This window comes from Heloderma suspectum, chromosome 1, assembly GCF_057233095.1.
Source record: "Heloderma suspectum isolate Gila_16-S chromosome 1, 16-S_ref, whole genome shotgun sequence".
NCBI classification, from domain to species: Eukaryota; Metazoa; Chordata; class Lepidosauria; order Squamata; family Helodermatidae; genus Heloderma; species Heloderma suspectum.
The window spans coordinates 26,934,474-26,953,311 of record NC_139458.1 but is presented as its reverse complement, the minus strand read 5'-3'; the positions used below and the strand labels follow the sequence as shown (position 1 = coordinate 26,953,311).

The window sequence follows — 18,838 nt, the reverse complement described above, 5'->3', positions numbered from 1 at the left end:
TTTATCGATCTATTAGGTGGGAGCTACAGGGAGTAAGGAAGAGGGAAATCGTACACGACGACACACATTCTGCAGTTCTAACGAATTAAATTGCTATGACTCATCTGCGATTTCTTCCCAGAATTGAACATGACAAACCACTGAGGTAAACACATTAGCACAAGACTATTTTTAGCAGTCCCCCTGTGCAGGACTGAACTGCACAGATCAGGGGCACAATTCACAAAACCGTGCATAGTGTTATGCTGCTGCTGCTGCTTCTTAATGAGCTTCCAGACATATAGAGAGTTTGCAGCAGAGGGGCAAAAGCAGCATCTATGCCTTAATTTGCACAAATTGTCCCAGTGCCAGAATTCTGGCTCACGGGACGTGGGCTAAACAGTTTTATATTCTCCCCACCACACACACACACCCTGAACAGATAATCCTCCTATTAAGGAGCCCTGCTCTAGACATTTCCCATAATATTTGTGGTGAGTGAGCTTGCTTCCTAAACTATAGCTAATCCTGCTCCATCTTTCTGAGCCCTGCCTTTTAAAACCACTTCTGCATTTTGTGTTCTGTTTTGGCTGCTCCTAGGTAAGAAGCCAGTGCTGAACTGTTCGCTGCTCTTCTTTAAAGTTGACAAATGTCCCCTGGAGTAGCCTGGGATGCTAACAAGACCACCAGCTGAACTGGAGCCTGATCCCAGTGTGCTTTTATCCTTCCATGTTGACATTCAATGGTTCTTGGGACGCTGATTGCTCACTGGTAGGAAGTTGTGTTGACAAGACCCCCAGAGTGATGAAATCCGAGGTCCTAAGTATCCAACAATGCCGGTGCATTAAGAGATTAGCGACTTGCTGGTTATTATGGAAGTCTACCTGGCGTATTTCCAAGCGCTGAACGAAGACGCAACCCCCCCACCCCCGCCGCTGCTTCATCTAAGGTAATTCGACCTTCCAGCTGCAAACTATACTGCAAGCTTTGTAAAAAAAAAAAAGGGGGGGGGTGTTCCTGCTGCAAAAAACCCTCAAAACACAGGAACCCTTCGCTAGCGGGTGCCTCTCCCAGGAAACAAGTTACTTGACCTGTTCGGGGAGTGCTCTGTGATGTGTCAGGGCTCCCTTTGTGCCTCCTTCATAAAAAGAAGAAGTTAGCAGAAGATTTATAAATGTGCCTCATCACTCCACACTCCTTGACATCTCTGTAGTCTTTCAACACATGCGAAGACTGAATGCTGGTCTCATGTGAATAAAAGGATACATTCCAGAGCTTCCTTTGAACCTGCCATTCCTGTTGTCAGAGATACTGTTGATGTACGTTTGTCAGGCTATTCATTTTAGACCTGGGTGCTTTAAAAACCAAACCAAACCCTTTTTTCTGTAATTAAACTAACCAGAAAGCCTCTTCAGTTTTAGACTGGGCCCATTTAAATGTCTCATTCTATACAGTTCACCATCATTTCCTCTACTTGTTTTAAAACGTAGGTTATTACACAGTTTTAAAAGGTACAGAATTAAAACTTGCTATACAGCTATGGGAGGGGCCGCGGTGGCTTAGTGGTTAAGACGCTGAACTGCAGACTGGAAGGTCAGCAGGACAGCAGTTCGAGACCCGAGTGCCACGTGACGGCCACGTGACGGAGTGAGCTCCCGTCATCAGTCCCAGCTCCTGCCAACCTAGCAGTTCGAAAGCAAGAAATTGCAAGTAGATAAATAGGTTCCGCTTCGGTGGGAAAGGTAACAGCGTTCCGTGCACCTCGGTGTTCAGTCATGCCGGCCACATGAACACGGAAGCGTCTTCGGACAGCGCTGGCTCTTCGGCTTAGAAATGGAGATGAGCACCACACCCTAGAGTCGGTCACGACTGGTTGGGGACACCTTTACCTTTTTTTTATACAGCTATGGACGCAGCAATGCTAATACAATACTGTTCAACGTCCAGCTATATAAGTGCACTCCAAAAGTTGCCCGAGTGCTCAGAGTTGGTTGAAAAGCACATGCTTTTTATGCTTAAGGTAGAAGGTTAGGAACATAAGAAGCTAGCTTATATAAAATCAGACTATTTGTCCATCTAACCCGGTACTATCATCTGTGATAAGCAGGCTCTCCATGGCCTCAAGCAGCCATTTTCCCCATCATTATAAGGCAGCTCTGTATGTTCATCGGTCTGCAATGATGTGCACTGTGACACCTGACTGCCAATACTGGGCCACAGCCGAGGACTCTGGGGAAGGAGAGGGAGCACTTATCCACTGCTTTCCCAGTGACACAGAAGGAGGGTCCAAACTGGTTCACATGATGCGCCCTCCAATATTTATTTATTTATTACACTTCTATACCGCCCAATAGCTGAAAGCTCTCTGGGTGGTTCCCAAAAAATTAAAACCACAAGTACAGAATAAAAACAATTTAAAATATAAAAGCTTAAAAGTACAATATAAAAGTACAACCAGAATAAAACCTAGCAGCAATGGAGAGATTTAAAATACAGATTTAAAACAGCAGAGCTAAAAGACTAGAATGCTAAAATATTACAATGCTGGGAGAATAAAAAGGTCTTTACCTGGCGCCGAAAGGAGTACAACATAGGCGCCAGGCAAACCTCTCTAGGGAGCTCATTCCACAACCGGGGTGCCACAGCAGAAAGGCCCTCTTCCTAGTAGCCATCCACCTTACTTCCTTTGGAAGGGTCTCCTGGAGAAGGATCCCTGAAGATGATCTTAGGGTCTGGGCAGGTACATATGGGAGGGGACAATATGAGGAATGGGGAATATGTGGTCCTCCAGATGTTGTTAGTCTGCAACTCCCATCATGCCTCACCACTGACTATGCTGACTAGGACTGACGGGCATTGCAATCTACCAACATCTGGGGAACACATGTCCCCCACCCCTGTGTTACTGCATCAGGTGTTTTCAAACTCTTCACCGGTCTTCAGCAGTCCAGTGTGTCCATTCATAAGTTTGGATTACCGAGTACATCATATGCAGCCTTTCTATATGAAAACACACATTTGCAACCCCTGCAAATGTGATGAGGCCTGGAACTGTTGGGAACTGGCCTTCTTTATTCTTTTGTATTAAAAAGAGTTTTGGCAAAGAAAGACAGGGTTCTATGTAAAAACCTCTGTGAAATTCACATTTATTCAGCAGTTTAACTTGAGGTCTAACTGCAACCCAAATAAGCTTTGGTGTGAATACCATGTGCTAATAAGATAAATATCCCTGGGTTGTTGGGCTTGCTTTTTTCTTTTAATTGCCCATGCACTTTTCACCTATTCATTATTGATCCTGCTTTTGACCTGGTATAAAAAGGGGCAAACAGATAAAGTACTCTCTGTTTTGTCGCTCACACAAAGCAGGAAGGAGTCAGGCCAAGGGCGTATTGAACAGAGAACCAGTTACGAAAATCCAATCCATAGCTGGTCACCTAGCAACAAGCCACATTGTCCAAAAGAGCTGAACTACTTATTTTTAGTTTGTTGAAATGGCTTTGCTTTCTCGAACTAAAATCCACACGTCTTAGAACAACTACCTTGATGCATCACATGAAACAGAATTTTAAAATTGCTCTCCATAAAACTACCTATCAGTGCCTACATTTCAACATCAATTGTGTAGCACTGACATGCACACCTTTTGCAGATTTAAGGCTGCAGTCCTATACCCACTTACCTGGGAGAAAGCCCCCGGAACTCAACAGGGCTTACTTCTGAGCAGACATGCATAGGATTGCAGTATAAAACAGGACTCTGGTGTACTATTAAGATCTCTATTCTCATTCACTGGCCGAGAGTTCTCCCCATGATGTATTATTGAGGTCCTTCCCCATCTGCAACATGCATTTAGTCTGCGTAGCCTGCTCTGCACTAATTTAAGAGGAAATTGTGAGTGTTTGTTTGGAGATGGACCATAGCTCAGTGCTACAGCAGAGATTTAAAGGTACCAGGTTTAACTCCAACTGCACTGCATCCCAGGCATACCTGATCAAAGGGTCTCAGTTAGTAGGGCTGGAAAAAGGATCCCTGCCTTAAACTTCGGAGAGGCTCTGCCTCTCAAAGTAGACAATATTGGGCTAGATGGTCCAATGGCCTGACCCAGTATAAGCCAGCTCTATATCCTCGTTTGGTGACAGAGATCCTAGAAAAATAGAATCCATGATCCTGAAACATGTCTCAGAATCCTCTGCAAGGTGCAAGGCTGTGTGTATGTGGCCCAGGTGTATTTTATTTATTCTAGGAAAACAAGTCTGATGAGGAAAAGTTGAAGCAACTGGATATGTTTAGCCTGGAGAAGGGTATAGTGTCCAGATGGTACAGTCGACAGGGCTCCTGCACCTGTAATAGTTGTGTAGAAGAAGATATTTCAGCAGGTATACCTTACATGTCCCCATTTGTGTCTGGCCACCCTATGAGCGAAGGCAAACATGATAGAAGTCTTCAAATACCTAAGGAGCAGTCACATAGAAGAGGGCAATGGCTTGTCCTCTGCTACTCCAGGACTAGATCTAATACATGAACCTACATGAACCAACATGAACCTACCTGTACACTTTGTTCAGCATCTAAGGCCCTCCTCCAGATGCCTCCTCTGAGGGAGGCTCAAAAGGAGGCAACAAGGGAGAGGGCCTTCTTGGTGGTGGCTCCTCCATGATGTAATGATCTCCCCGACAAGGTCTGCCTGGCACCAACATTGTTATCTTTTTGGCGTGAGGTTAAGACCTTTCTATTCAATCAGGCATTTGGCAGCACATGATGAGTTTTTAATCAAGTCCTGGATTTGTCACGTGGTAAATTGTTTAAAATTGTTTTTAGATATATGTTGTCTCTCTGTGTGCTGTCTGTTTATATCTTTTTATGTAAATGGTTTTACACTTTATACAATGTATTTTTAATGATTTTTAATCTTTGTAAACCACCCAGAGAGCTTCAGCAATGGGGTGGTACAGAAATGTAATAAATAAGTAAGTGAACACTAGACTGAACAGTATGATGAACTTCTTAATGGTAAGAGCAGTTCGGCAATGGACCCAAATACTTAAAGGGCTAGTGGGCTCTCCTCTACTGGAGGCCTTCAAGCAGAGGCTAAACAACCTTCTCTTGGGGATGCTCTAGCTCTGGGTTTCCTGCATTGGACTACAGACCCTACAATTCCCATTCTAACTCTTATGATTCTAGGTCTTAATGATCTGATAACAACATTAAGATAACTTTCATTTTAAGAACATAAGAAGAGCTGTGTTGGATCAGACCAAGGGTCAATCTAGTCCAGTATTTTGTTCACACAGTGGACAACCAGCTGATCATGTGAAACCACAAGCAGGACATGAGTTCAACAGCACCCTCCCACCCATGTTCCCCAGCAACTGGTGAACATAGGCATACTGCCTCTGATACTGGAAGTAGCATATAGCCATCAGGACTAGTAGCCATTGATAGCTTCTCCTCCATGAAGTTGTCCAGCCCCTTTTAAAGCCATCCAAATTGATGGCCAGCATGACATCTTGTGGTAGTGAATTCCACAGTTTAACTATGTACTGCGTGAAGAAGTCCTTCCTTTTATCTGTCCTGAATCTCCCACCAATCACCTTTATGGGATGACCCCGGGTTCTAGTACTGTGAGAGAAGGAGAAAAAAGTCTCCTTATCTACTTTCTCCATACCACATGAATTATGTTTAGTTATTTTTATAAATACATATGGCTTATGCAGTTTATTATACAAGCATGTTTTATAACAAAAAAAATTGATATATTTATTCTAGATTTCACTGATGAAGGAAATGCATTGGATTATAATAAGTCTTTTTTCTCATTTACCCCATTATTTTTCTATTCGTCATTGCCCTCTTCTATGTGACAGCCCCTAAGGTATTTGAAGAGTTCCACTCTTGTTAGGAGTTGATGACCTACAAAGTCTCCTCCAACTCTATGATCCTATATTTAAAATATTTAAAAATATTTATTTAAAATATGTATATCCTCCATTTACATCTAATTATGTCCAAGGCAGTATACAGTAAAATAAAAATAGAGTATACTAAACCTGGCATAAAAACAAAATTACAGAACAGGACTGATAAGGTAAAGCATTAAAACTAGTGAGAGAAAGCAGGAAACATCATAGCAAATATGTCAGGGTTCCTCTGCTGGTAGCTCGGATGACTAATATTCAGCAACTATGGAGTCTGAAACAGGGCCTCCTGGGCGGATCTTAAAGGGTAGAAAGTTTGCATGGTGAAAGGTGCTCCCTACGATACACAGTTCTCATTCACTTTTAAAAGTGAAAGTGTGGCATAACCAACAACTAACAGATAATATCCAAATGCTATTTAAATACTAATAATTAAATACGAATATAGTCATTAAATACTAATTAATTTAATTATTTTAAAAACACTACACAAAGCAATAAACAAAGAAAAACAGGGATCCCCAACCTTTTTGAGCTAGTGAGTGTTGTGGGTGCTCTCACAAAATGACCAACCAAGGGAAGAAGGCTTAGTCATCCATAAAATGGCAGCCATTTGGGACAGGATCGGTCCCAAAACACCCATTTTCCAGAAGGCAAAATGGTGAGACTAAAAGAGAAGTAACTTACCCAACAACCTAAGAACAAGACAGAGGTGAGGTCTGAGCTCCAAACCACAAAACCACTCTTTTGAGCCCAATAAAGATGGCGGTGGAGGACAGCACTTCACTTTGGAGCATGACAATCTCCCAGTTATTTCTTTAATTAAAAAAAAATCTTAAGAAAAAATAAAAATCAGTAGGGAAAGGGAGCCTGGTGGATGCCAAGAAAAAAGTCTGCAGCCGCATTGATGCCCATGGGCATCACACTGGAGACCCCAGCACAAAGCACTCTTCTGGTGATATGATTATCATTTATTATTTATATTGTTATTATTTATCCAATTTGTATCCCACCTTTCTACCAAACAATGGCACTCAAGACGGCTTACAGGCACAGTTAAAATGGATTAAAACAATAAAATAATACATTAAAATACAATAAAAGCAGAACACTTGCAGGAGATCTCTTAAAAAGTAAAAAATTATATAAACAACAGGAATTGCAAAACATATATCTGAAGTAAAAGAAAGGGATTCTCAAACATTCTGTTCTGCCTGCTATTCCAATACAGTTTTTTTTTAAAGCATTTCTAGTCTGTCTTAAAATTACTCACGTTCTGCACCCTTTTCTGGACCCACATACTGGCTCCTGTAAGTTTACTAAGTACAGCTCGACCCCACACTTGGAAATGCCATTTCCTCTCAGGGCCTAACTACTGAATGCCTTAGTTTTTGGTTTTAGTTCAAACCAAGTGTGGGGAGTCACATTCAGCTCAGGACCACAGTATGCAGGGAGGAGAGGTTTAACGATTCCCTTCCCCACTACAATCTAGGGTGGGAGGATGACATGGGGGGACAGGAATGACACCCCCACCCCCACTGAAAATAACTGTAGAAAAGTGCCAATGTGAGCTTTTTTCTATCATTATTTGCAGAACTGCAATGGGAAGGAAAGGGTTAAACCTCCCCTCCCCATGTGTTGTGGTCTTGATCTGGATGGGGGGAGGGGGACCCATACTTATTTTTAATTATAAAAGACAACTCATTGAATACCACGTGCAGTTTTGGTCCCCAACCTCAGAATTTGAGGGAGTTTCCAATATTTTGGCAACCTACGCAATCCACAATCAGATGAAAGAGTAAGGTTCTTTTTCTTTAGGGGCTTTACCTCTGAAGAAGTTAATAGGAACATCTTGGAAACCACCATTCATCTTTCTCCTAGTACAGACTCCCCCAACTTGGCCCCCACCAGATGTGTTGGACTCCAACTCCTATCATCCCCAGCCAACATGGCCATGCTGGGGATGATAGTGTTTGTAGTCCAAAATATCTGGAGGGTGCCAGGTTGGGGAATATCATTAATAGTCCTGAGCATATGTTGCCAATTCCCAGTTGAGGAAATCACCTTATATTCTCCCAGGTTTCCAACAGATATTTGAAACCCTCTGGATTAGTGTTGACAATTTAGGTGGTGTTTCATACCACCAACACCACAGTATTCTTTTCAGAACGCCAGCACTCTATGCAAGGGAGCTGGCCTCCTATCCACCAGATTGTTATTGCTGGAAGATGTAATGTTCCTACTAACTTTTAAGTACCAATTAGGTCCACACCCGATGTTGCCCTACCAAAGTGAAAGCAAAGGTACCATTACCTATTGAACAGGTACCATTATAAAGCCACCTACCTGAGATAGAAGTTTATTATCGTCCTCTAGCAGTTTGACTTTTGTTTCAAGTTGTCTGATGTAGTTGGAAGATGAATCTTTAAAAGAGAAAGGGGGGAGGGAGAGAAAGAAATTAACCTTCCCAGGAGATGATGCTTTAAAGTCAAGCAAGATAGCTTCACAATTAGACTAATGCTTCCCCCAGGGGAAAAGAAAGGTCAAGAGAGAACTCAAGAACAATGCCTCCAGGAGCAAAGAGGCCATTTCACAGTTTGAATCCATTAAAACAACAAAAGACCCCAAAAGGAAAAGAACATAAGAAAACCCAGAACCTGAAAAGGCCTCCCACAAAGGCCTAGAGGCTTGGGCCAGCATTAGCAATATTTCAACAAACTGGGCATATAATATGCCCAGAAATAATGAGAATCAGTTCAGCTGAGGAACCATTTTTTAGCATTCCATCCAGAAAAGAGCAAGACATTAGATGACCTTGTGCAGACACAGCCTCCTTGTAAACCTGCTTGTCATTTTGAATATTCATTACCTTTCTATACCGCGCAATAACTAAAGCTCTGTGTTTATTCTGAACAATAAAAAATAGTCATACATAGGAAAATAAAAAATAAAGAATGAGCCAAGATGATTCACAAGAACACTCTGCATTTATATAGTGTTTGAGTGTTCTAATAATAATAGTAATAACAACCTGGAGGACTTCAGAAGCTTTTTGTTTCACTTTCTTCTAAAAGCAGTTTGTCATTTGTCTGAACCAGGAATCCTGGTTTATCACTGACCATGGTCAGTTTCAAAACAAGCCAACTTCAAACCATGGGTTATGAAATTGGCTGGTCACAACTACTCATAATCAATGATAAAGGACAATCCCCAGTCCAGGTGATGCAAGAAGAGTTTAAGGGAAACCAAAACTAAAAACTTCCAAAATCCTCCTCCTGGCTACAGAGGAAAAGGAGAGGAAAGGGGGGAGTCCACAAAGCGGGAGGAAGCTAGGTTTGTTCATGTCATGCTAAATCATGGTTTAGTGTGATGTCCAAACCAGGCTTTGGAGTTGGCAATGGGTTAGTGTTGGGTTATGAACTGAATCAACTTCAGCAGCAAGTCATACATTGAATTTTGAAGTTCTCCTGAAGGATTCAAGTATTTTAGGAGATTCTTCCTTGATCTTTTAATCTGAAGATAATCCACATGAGAGGAGGGGGAGTGGGGGAGCCTTGCCCCCTCCATTGAAACTTTTATCACCCTCTACATATGGAGGCCGATTCTGTGAAGTTCCAGAACACTAATATGCTGGCAGTTATGTTCACATGCTGGAAAGCAAAACGTAACACCCACTTCAGTCCCCAAGTGCTGGGTTGTAAAATGTGAATATCCTTTCTCTTTTCCTCTCCTGAGAATCTGAAAAGCTAACTGGATCGGTTGGTCTCATTTTTGCTTGTAGGACTGGAAATTAAAGCAGCTTTATTATTGACCTCGTGAATACCTGCACATCTTAACATAAAAATTATTCTATCTGGTATAAAGTGTGATTCAACCCGTTTAATCTAACATTATTTTATTGATTTATTATATTTATTTTTATCTATTTTTAAGCCACCCGATAACCAATGTTTTCTGGGGGATTACTAACTTTCCCCTCCAAGCTGACAAACCACTTTGTAATTATTACAGGTAAACCGAAGAGCGACAAATTGCAGTGAACCTGTTTCAGTTAAATGATGGGAAAGTCTCAGCTACTGTAATAGAACAAGAAGTGTCAAGTTCCAGGATGGTTCAGTAATTATGCATCCATTTCTGAAACACACACACACACACACACACACACAAAAACCCTCTTCATCAATGCCAGCTCCAGGGTTTGTCATGCCCTTGGGCGAGATGTCCCCAGTATTCTTCCCTAAATGGCCCCCATTCTCCTTTTGCCAGTGCCTGTTCAACTGCCTTTTCTCCCTGGGCCCAACTTACACCACTGCCCAGAAGGAGAGGACAAGATGAATTGAGGTTGCTGTATCATTTCTTTGTTGCGCTCACTGCTTGCATGCTCAGAGTGGGCAAATGAACAGGCACAGACATGAAGAAGGAAGAGGACCATGGTCCGAGGCTAGCAGTGGGGCCCCTGCTGGGGTGTGGGTTTCAGCAAGTGCCCAAAGATACCAACTTCTGGCACCAGCCTTGCTCCTCATAAAAAATGAGAAATACGCTTAGAAGCACAAAGGGTACAATCCACCAGGCAGTGCAAACCTCCATGTGCGTATTTTGAAATCCCAGGCAGTCACTGCTGAAATGAACCTAAGTTGTTCAGGAACAGTGCTGGGTAGACTGGTGTCCAAAGCAGTTGTGAGCTCCTCATCAGAGATTTCTCAGGCTGTCCTATGACTGCAAATAAACTGAGCTATAAACTGAGTCTAGCAGCAGGATGAAAGGCTGCATTATTTCCTTGTATATAATTTCTCCAGTCAAGAGAACGCATCCAGCATAGATTTTTACTCAAGCTATAAATTTCATTGTAAATCAACTCTAATGTTATAATGAAACGTTTGTGGCAAATGCCACTTCATTAAATTAATCGGTGAATTTTGTCAACATCCATGTTTTAAATTTGTATAATGTGGGAGGAGAACACGGAAGAGCAGAATACAAATGTGCACATGAAAAATAATTGGGAGAGAGATGAAGTTTATGTTATACTTATTTATAGATGTGTACTGAACTGTTTCTCATATAGTCATCCCTTAATATTATGTACAAATAAAAGCATAGAACAGCATCTATACAAAGGTTTAAGGTTAATCAAGGACACAATTAAAAAGACAGCACAGAAGTAGTATTACAAAACTCCCTGAGAATAGCTTCTTCTTGTTGCTTTCCTGCACAATATACCAAAATTATGCATGGTGTGGAGAATGTGGATAGGGAGACATTTTTCTCCCTCTCTCGAAATACTAGAACCCAGGGTCATCCTATGAAGCTGAGTGGTGGGAGAACCAGGATGGATAAAAGGAAGGACTCCTTCACACAGCGCATAGTTAAATTATGGAATTCGCTACCACAGGATGTAGTGATGGCTACCAATTTGGATGGCTTTAAGAGGGGGTTAGATAAATTCCTGGAAAAGGCTATCAATGGCTACTAGGCTTGAGAGCTATGTGCTACCTCCAGTACCAGAGGTGGTATGCCTATGTACACCAGTTGCTGGGGAACATGAGCAGGAGGGTGCTGTTGTACCCGTGTCCTGCTTGTGGTTTCCTGGTTGACCTGGTTAGCCACTGTCTGAACAGAATGCTGGACTAGATGGACACTTGGTTTGATCCAGCATGGCTCTTATGTTCTTACCAGGAGTGTTGAACGTCTTAAGCAGAGGGCCAAATTCAATTTTGGAGAATCTCTCAGGGGCAGCTTTCCAGGGGTGGGGGGTGGGGTGGGGGTGGAATGAAACCAAAAGGGACAGGGCAAAAACAAAGAAAATTGCAGCATGTATCAGCTTCCTGCCAGTAGCTGAGCCTTAGGAAAGACATTTCAACCTTTTAGAATGGAGAAAAAAACACACAAGGCCAGGAAATCACTGAATGATCACTGGTCAGGGGAAAGAAGGTGGGGCATGAGGAAGGGGGCGGGATCATCTCAAGAACCCTGGAGGGCCAGAATGGGACTGCAGGCAGGCCAGGTTTGCTCAACGGGCCTTGATATTCAACACCCCTGCACTATACAGTTGAACAACTTGCCCACCAACCCTAAAAGATTTTTCTGAGTTGACATATCGCCTCGGTTTGGACATTAGTCCACCATTCTTTCCCTTAAGACCAAGGGCCAGTCCTTTACAATACTTGCTGTACTTGGGTACAGACAACAGAAATACACATGCTTTGAGCCAGCTGGAGACAGAACAGGGATTTACAGACACGTTTAAATTGCCATTTTTAAAAAAATTCCAAAATACATGGAAAGAAGGGCACAACCCATTCCTGTTCGGCATTTCCCTGAATGTTGTCAGAAAAGATGCCTGCACCATTTGGAAAGGACACGGTGAGGGCTGTTTACAATAAACCTTCCTTACAATCAGATCTCAGATCCTGGTTCACTGTTCCTCGGAGGTGGCGTAAAAGACTGAGTCTAGATATTTTAAATCACCTTTTAGGAGGAAGACGTAGGGATGGAAAACAAGAGGGAGAGGGAGGCAGGAGACAAAGAAGGAGAGGGAACATTCTCCCCAATCCCATATTTGGATCGGGAGATGCCCTCCCAATCTTTCATCTCAATTCTCAATCTTCCATCTATATAATCCCCGTCCATGAGGGTTTCACTTCCATCACCAAGAAAAAAGCAATTTGTTCTCCAGCATTGCCAAAACATTCACCTCTGTGACTGATCTTAACAGCATACTCAGATGTGGTTGTAAGCAACAAGCCATCAGCAGCCAAGGATCATAATGGCCGAGTTCGGATGATCACAGGGGGAAAAGAAGCCATCACGGCTTCTTTTCCCTGCCCTGCACATGCCGCTCATGCAACTGCCATTTCCCTAATTACCCACAACCCATGGCTTATTGTAGGAGTTGTGGGGTGGTTTAGAAGCCATCCCTACCGCACACTTTGATGTGTTTGGACGACACAATAACCCACACCGTGGGTAATTAGGGAAATGGCAGTCACGTGAGCGGCATGCATGGAGTGAGGAAAAGAAGCCATGGTGGCTTCCCTCCCATGATTGTCCAAACCCAGCCATAATGTACTGCAACTTCTTGTCTGCAGCGCCCAGGGGCAAAGCATAGAAAAGTCTCCCTAGCAATGTTCAACTGGAAACGCAAAAAGGCATACCTGTGAACTGGAATGATTGCAAGGATTTTGGTTGCAGAATGAGTTCCACCTGCCAATGGCCATGCTGGCTGGGTATGATGGGAGTTGTAGTCCAATTCATCTGGAGGCCATCAAGTTGGGAAAAACAGTAGCAGAGGGTCCAACGTCTGGCCATGACAGCATGAAGGCTGGATCTACTATGTTCCCAGGGGCCCATTTTGGCTCTTGTTGGCTCTACTGCTCAACTCATTGAGCTAAAGTTAATCTGGGATATATCATTTCCCCATCCCCTCATAGAATCATAAACATTTCACTGACATTTTCCTCCTGAAACACTGCTGCAAGGAAGTACGGCCAATGTTAGTTTATGGGAGCTGGTTGCTACCAAAAGCACAAATAAACTCCAGTGCACAAATTCTACACAGGCAAGCTGAAAGTATGTTGGCCTATTTCTCTCTAATATCACCCTGTCTGCTGCCCTAATTTTTTTCCCCACTGTGAATGATTCTGACACTTTTATTTCCACTGCATTGTGCAATGACCTTTCCATCAAACTTTGTGTCATGTGAGGACCTCCAGACGGAACGAAGTAAAATATTTTGCTCCCAATGGCTGTCAGTGGGTTTGTTATCTTACCTCTGCTCCTCAGTGCAATATTTCAGATTCGCTGGGTTTGTTCCTTGACAGGGCTCATGAAAACAACACTTAACTTAAAATACAGACCTTACGTTGTCTCATAAAACATGTTGATTTATTAGCAAGGTCAGCTCTTTCACACCATGACCGAAGAATGGGTGGAACTTTTTTTGTTTTGTTTTTTCATGCCTTTATCTGTAAATGCCAGCTTGCAGTGTTAAAAATAATGACTGATCCTACATTTTTCTTTAAATGCTTTTAAATATATTGTTTTATTCATTATTATTATAACACTTTCCCCTGTCTTGTAGTTCACACAGTGCAGCAAGACTGAGCTGAAATCAAAATAAAAATGAATAGCTTGGATAAAATTGTTGACATTTTGAATCATTTTGAAATTCAAAAACACGTCAGACTATTCCACCAGTTTGACAGTTTCTCATCATTTCTGTGAATTAACTGAAACATGCAAAATTATGACAATGTCAACATGGAATTTAATTGAGGCGGATTCATTATTTGACCATTAATTAAATTTAAATAAATTTGCACATTACTAAAACCTTCGCTGGAGCTAGTTTTGAGACACTGAAGAAAGTGTGAGATAATTTATAGTTTAATAAAGAAAAACAACCACTTAAAAAAAACCCCTTGAAACACAGGCCAAGGGAGTTTTGGTAATATTTTATTTTATTTTCAGGCATGACAAACCATCTGTCTTCGGTGCCTGCTTGAGGCCACAAAAAAGGTGGTGTGTCAAGAACCTGGCAGGTCACAGTACTTGACTGGTGGGCTGCATTTGACAATGTCTGTGTTCAGACAAGCCTTTCCCCCATGCATATAGCCCATTGATGGCATGAACAAAGAACCCAGGAATTCTTCAATTAACTATAGTTCCCTGTTTCATCTGAACCTGGAAACAGTAGTTATGAGCTTCAGAACAAGCCAGGATATTATTAAACCATGGTCTGAAGTTGGTTTCATATCCTGGCTTGTTCCAAAACTGGTATCCATAGTTTCCCAGTTCAGATTAAACAGGAAACTATGATAAACTAGAGTCTTCCTAGTTAAATTGTGGCTTATGGAAGGGAGGAGAGAAGAGGAAGACAAACTATGATAGTACACACCAGCTCAATGTGTTGCAGTGGTCAGAGTGCTGAACTAGGACCAAGGAGACCTGAATTCAATTTCTCACTCAACAACAAAGTCATCTTGGAGGAAGGAGATAAAAATATAATAAAAAAATTGGTGGATCACAAGTTGGGCAGGCTTGCCTTGTCTAATACTCCATTACAAGTTGACTCACACAAAGTACTTTGGTTCTGCAATCTCAGATCTTGTGTGTGTGTGTGTGTGTATGAAAAGGTAAAACTGTAAACAAAAACAAAGGCAAAACCAGTTGATCAGATTTCAAATGGGAAAGCTGCCTCTCATGAGAATGCCTCTCTGACATGAGAATCAGATATCTCACAGTGCAGGAGAGTAGGTTGACCTGCTGAAATGGGTTGGGCCATGTTTCTATGATTTTTTGATACTTGGGGAACAGCTTTTGGTCAAGGATACTGTCACAGCTCTCAGCTGTGGCGTTGCTCATGCTGCATCAGAGTTACTGGTGTGTCTTTACTCCTTCTCTCAGCATTATGTCACCACTCTGATATTATTGGAGGGGCGCTGACAATGTGGCATATGACCTCCACCAGGCATAGAGTGGCGGATGCTTCTTAAGGCCCACTTCCAATTTCCTCCTTGCGTGCATGCGCACACACACACTACTATGCCATGGCATACAATTTGAGAATCAGAGGTGTATTTTCCAAAAAATGTTGAATGCATTGCCTAGGCAGGTAGGAGAAGCAGGCGGGTGGTTAATTAAGTACAACTCTCAATGCCAGCTTCTGAAGTTCGACATGACTGCACACTCCATTAGGCCCATTTAAAAGCTCAGCAGCCTCACGTCAATCTGTCAGAAGCTGATAAGGTCTCTCTCGTGCATCTCTTCCTCTTTCAAAGCTTCTAGTAAAAACATCTTCGTCAAGCATAGCAAGACTATCTCCCCACTGTAACTATCAACAGGAATTAAAGAGCTACTTATAGGCTTCAATCAGGAAGGGATTTATACATATATTCACTGTATATATGATGCCTTCAGTAAAGCGAATTCTTCATGTCCCTTCTTGGTACATTTTCCATAAAAATTGTCACTCTTTTTCAAGGGACACCCTGTTTGTCAGAACTGTGCAAGGAAATCACATTTCTGAAACCAAAGGGCCTGTGTTCTGAGCATGTATAAGTGAATTGCACCATGGAACCTACTCAGTGGATAATGGTAATACAATACAGTAAAGGAAACTGAAAAGGAATTAAGAAAACAGGGACTAAGATATTGGTAAGATCGTGTGCTACTGGAAAGTGACACCATTGGCTGCAGTACTTCTGTCCGACATTATCTGGCAGTAGGAGCAACTGCTCAACTGTTGAGCTGAGACAGAGATTGACACTTCCACAAATTCAGAGACGATACCTGCCTAGCCACCATGTGAGATATGGATATACCAACATAAAGTAAAATTCCAAAAAGCTGCATTAGGGGAATACCTCTATTAGGCCAACTCAAGATACTTTAGTAAGGTAGGGGGAAGAAAATGGAAATTCTTTACTCAGCGGTGAATTTCTGTTCTCATCAAGTGAAGGAGGCCGGCCAGTATGGGGAAGGCCCTACCTCCAGGGCCAGGAAGGCAGTCTCCAAGAAGAACTTCCGGAGGAGGCGGGGCCTCCCCCATGTTTGCCAGTTGAGTCTTCCAAGTCGTTGAAACTCCTTGGAAGCCCTTGGTCCTGACAGTCTTTCATCTTGAACCTTGACTGACGAACAGGCTGAGGAAGCAACAGTGGTGAAGCCTGCCACCACTAGAAGAGTCGCCTAGAAGGAGGCCAGCCTGACGAGCTTGTTCTGGGGGACGGGGATCTGGAATTATGGGAGTCGAAGCGGTAGGCCAGGGATGAAGAAGGGGATCTGGCCCTTCGGCTCCCTTCACCGTGTCTCCTTGCCTTCTTTCTCTGGACAGATATCAACAAGGATTTGGTGCGCTTCCTCCCGGAGGGGCCCCTGCTTGAGGAGGATTGAGACCTGCCCAAGGCCTCCCTCCTCCTCCCCCTCTGCCTGCTTCTCTTGGAGTGGGCATGGGGTGTGTGTGACTGCGCCTCTGTTTGGAGCATGATCTGCTGCACTGGATGTCTGTGGAGCTATAGCTGGATGAGCACGAGCGGGTGCATTGCCTGCGTCGGGCCCTTTCCCTGGATCTGCTTCTTTGGGAGCGCTCTCTGTGTCCCATCCTTTTCTGGGGAAGGCTTGGAGTCTGATTTGGCAAATGGCCTCCACTAACAAATCCAGCATAGATCTTTCCCCCTCCCGGATTTTTGGTGGGGGCTGGCCCTCAGGGCTGGGCCTATAGCTGGGGTCAGGGCCCTCTGTCCTTTCTTCCAGGGGCTCCTGCGATGGGGAACACGGGGGACTGGAGTCCTCTATTTCCCGCCCTTTCCGAGGCTCCCAATGGGGGCGTGGGCCTTGAAGGGCTTGCCCCAGAATCCCTGCCCAGGTGTGTGGGGGAACAGAAGAGGGGGGGCGTGAGGGGCCCTGCTGCCTCCTGACTCACCCCCTCTGGGCTGCTCCTGCTCTTCGGACGGAGGGGGGCAGTGGAGGCACTGACCCTCGCAGACTCCACCACCTGGTGTGAGCTCGCACCGCTGCGAGTTGTTGGCGGGGAGCGGGCCAAGAACAGCGACTGCCTCGACCTGTGGTCAAAGAATCTCTCCCCTTCCTGGTGGCAGAGCTGGAACGTTGGGGCTTCCCCGCCGCCTGTGCGGCAGTGGGAAAGAAGCCCTGGGCAGGGGGGAGGCTGGATCCTTCCCCCACTGTGAGCCAGCCCTCTGTGTGCCAGAGGAGTGGTCACCTCCCTCATGTCGTGATGGAAGGTTGCTCTTTCTTCGGGGCCTTTCATTGTCTTCTTTATCCTGTTTTTTGGTGGTTGCTCTCACGTGAAAGAGCCTTGGAGAAGCTGCCTCCTTCCATGAGGCAGGAAGTAAAACTGGCAAACATGGGGGAGGCCTCGCCTCCTCCGGAAGTTTTTCTTGGAGACTGCCTTCCTGGCCCCGAAAGCAGGGCCTTCCCTGTACTGGCTGGCCTCCTGCATTTGGTGGGAGAAAGTTATTTTGGGGTATAATTCATTGCATGCTGAGCAGTGTGCAAGTCCCCTTTCAACAGCAGCTTCATTTCAATTGTTTACTACAATTTTTTAATATCTATAACAATTTTTAAATTATTTTTTATTTATACCATTTATTACCTGCTTTTCAATATAAAATATCCGAAAGTGAGATACAAAACAAATAAAACACAATAAAATTGAGGATAGGGGAAACACCTATTCCAAGTGCTGCCACCTTATCAGGATTCAACCTCAGCTTACTGGCCCTCATCCAGCCCATCACTGCATCCAGACACTGGTCCAGAGCCTGCACAGCCTCTCCTAACTCAGATGTTACAGAGAAATAGAGTTCCATATCACCAGCACGACACTTTACTACAAATCACCTGATTGCCACCTCAATAGCTTCATATAGATACTGAATAGCATCAGGGACAGAATAGAACCCTGTGGGACCCCCACAGCTTAACTGCCACGGGCCCGATATATGGCTATTCTAGTCATGACCCCACAGATAGGGGGGGAGTCATGGTAGCTCCATGCCCCCAACTCCCAACCTGTGGAGCCAGTCCAGAAGGATACCGTGGTCAACGGTATCAAAAGCCACCAACAGATCAAGGAGAATCAAACACAGCGTTGCACTCCCCCGTCTCTCCCTCAATAAAGGTCATCTATCAGGGCAACCAAGGTCAATTCAATCCCCAAAGCAGGCCTGAAACCAGACTGGAAAGGTTCTAGATAATCCATTTCTTCCAAGAGTGTCTGAAACTGTGTAGCCACCATCTTCTCTAGCACCTTTCCTAAGAAGGGAATATTAGTGATTGGGCAGTAGTTATTAAGAACCTCTGGGTCCAGTGTGGGTTTCATGAGATGCGGCTCACCACCTCTTTCGGTTTTATGTTTTATCTTGTTATATTTTAAGGTTGCAATTTTATGTGAATCACCCACAGATTTGGATTAGGGTTATCATCCC

General features: G+C 43.7%; 1 protein-coding gene across 4 annotated transcripts in view; it reads right to left on the bottom strand.

Moving 5' to 3' along the window:
* The window catches only part of CCDC85C (coiled-coil domain containing 85C), a 264,264-nt gene that overhangs the window by 83,901 nt on the left and 161,525 nt on the right, over positions 1–18,838 (bottom strand). For all 4 annotated transcript variants that reach the window (XM_084839276.1, XM_084839267.1, XM_084839285.1 and 1 more), the window contains one exon: positions 8,241–8,317. In XM_084839276.1, the coding sequence (XP_084695402.1) occupies positions 8,241–8,317 (77 nt within the window). The remainder of the gene's footprint in view (positions 1–8,240; positions 8,318–18,838) is intronic.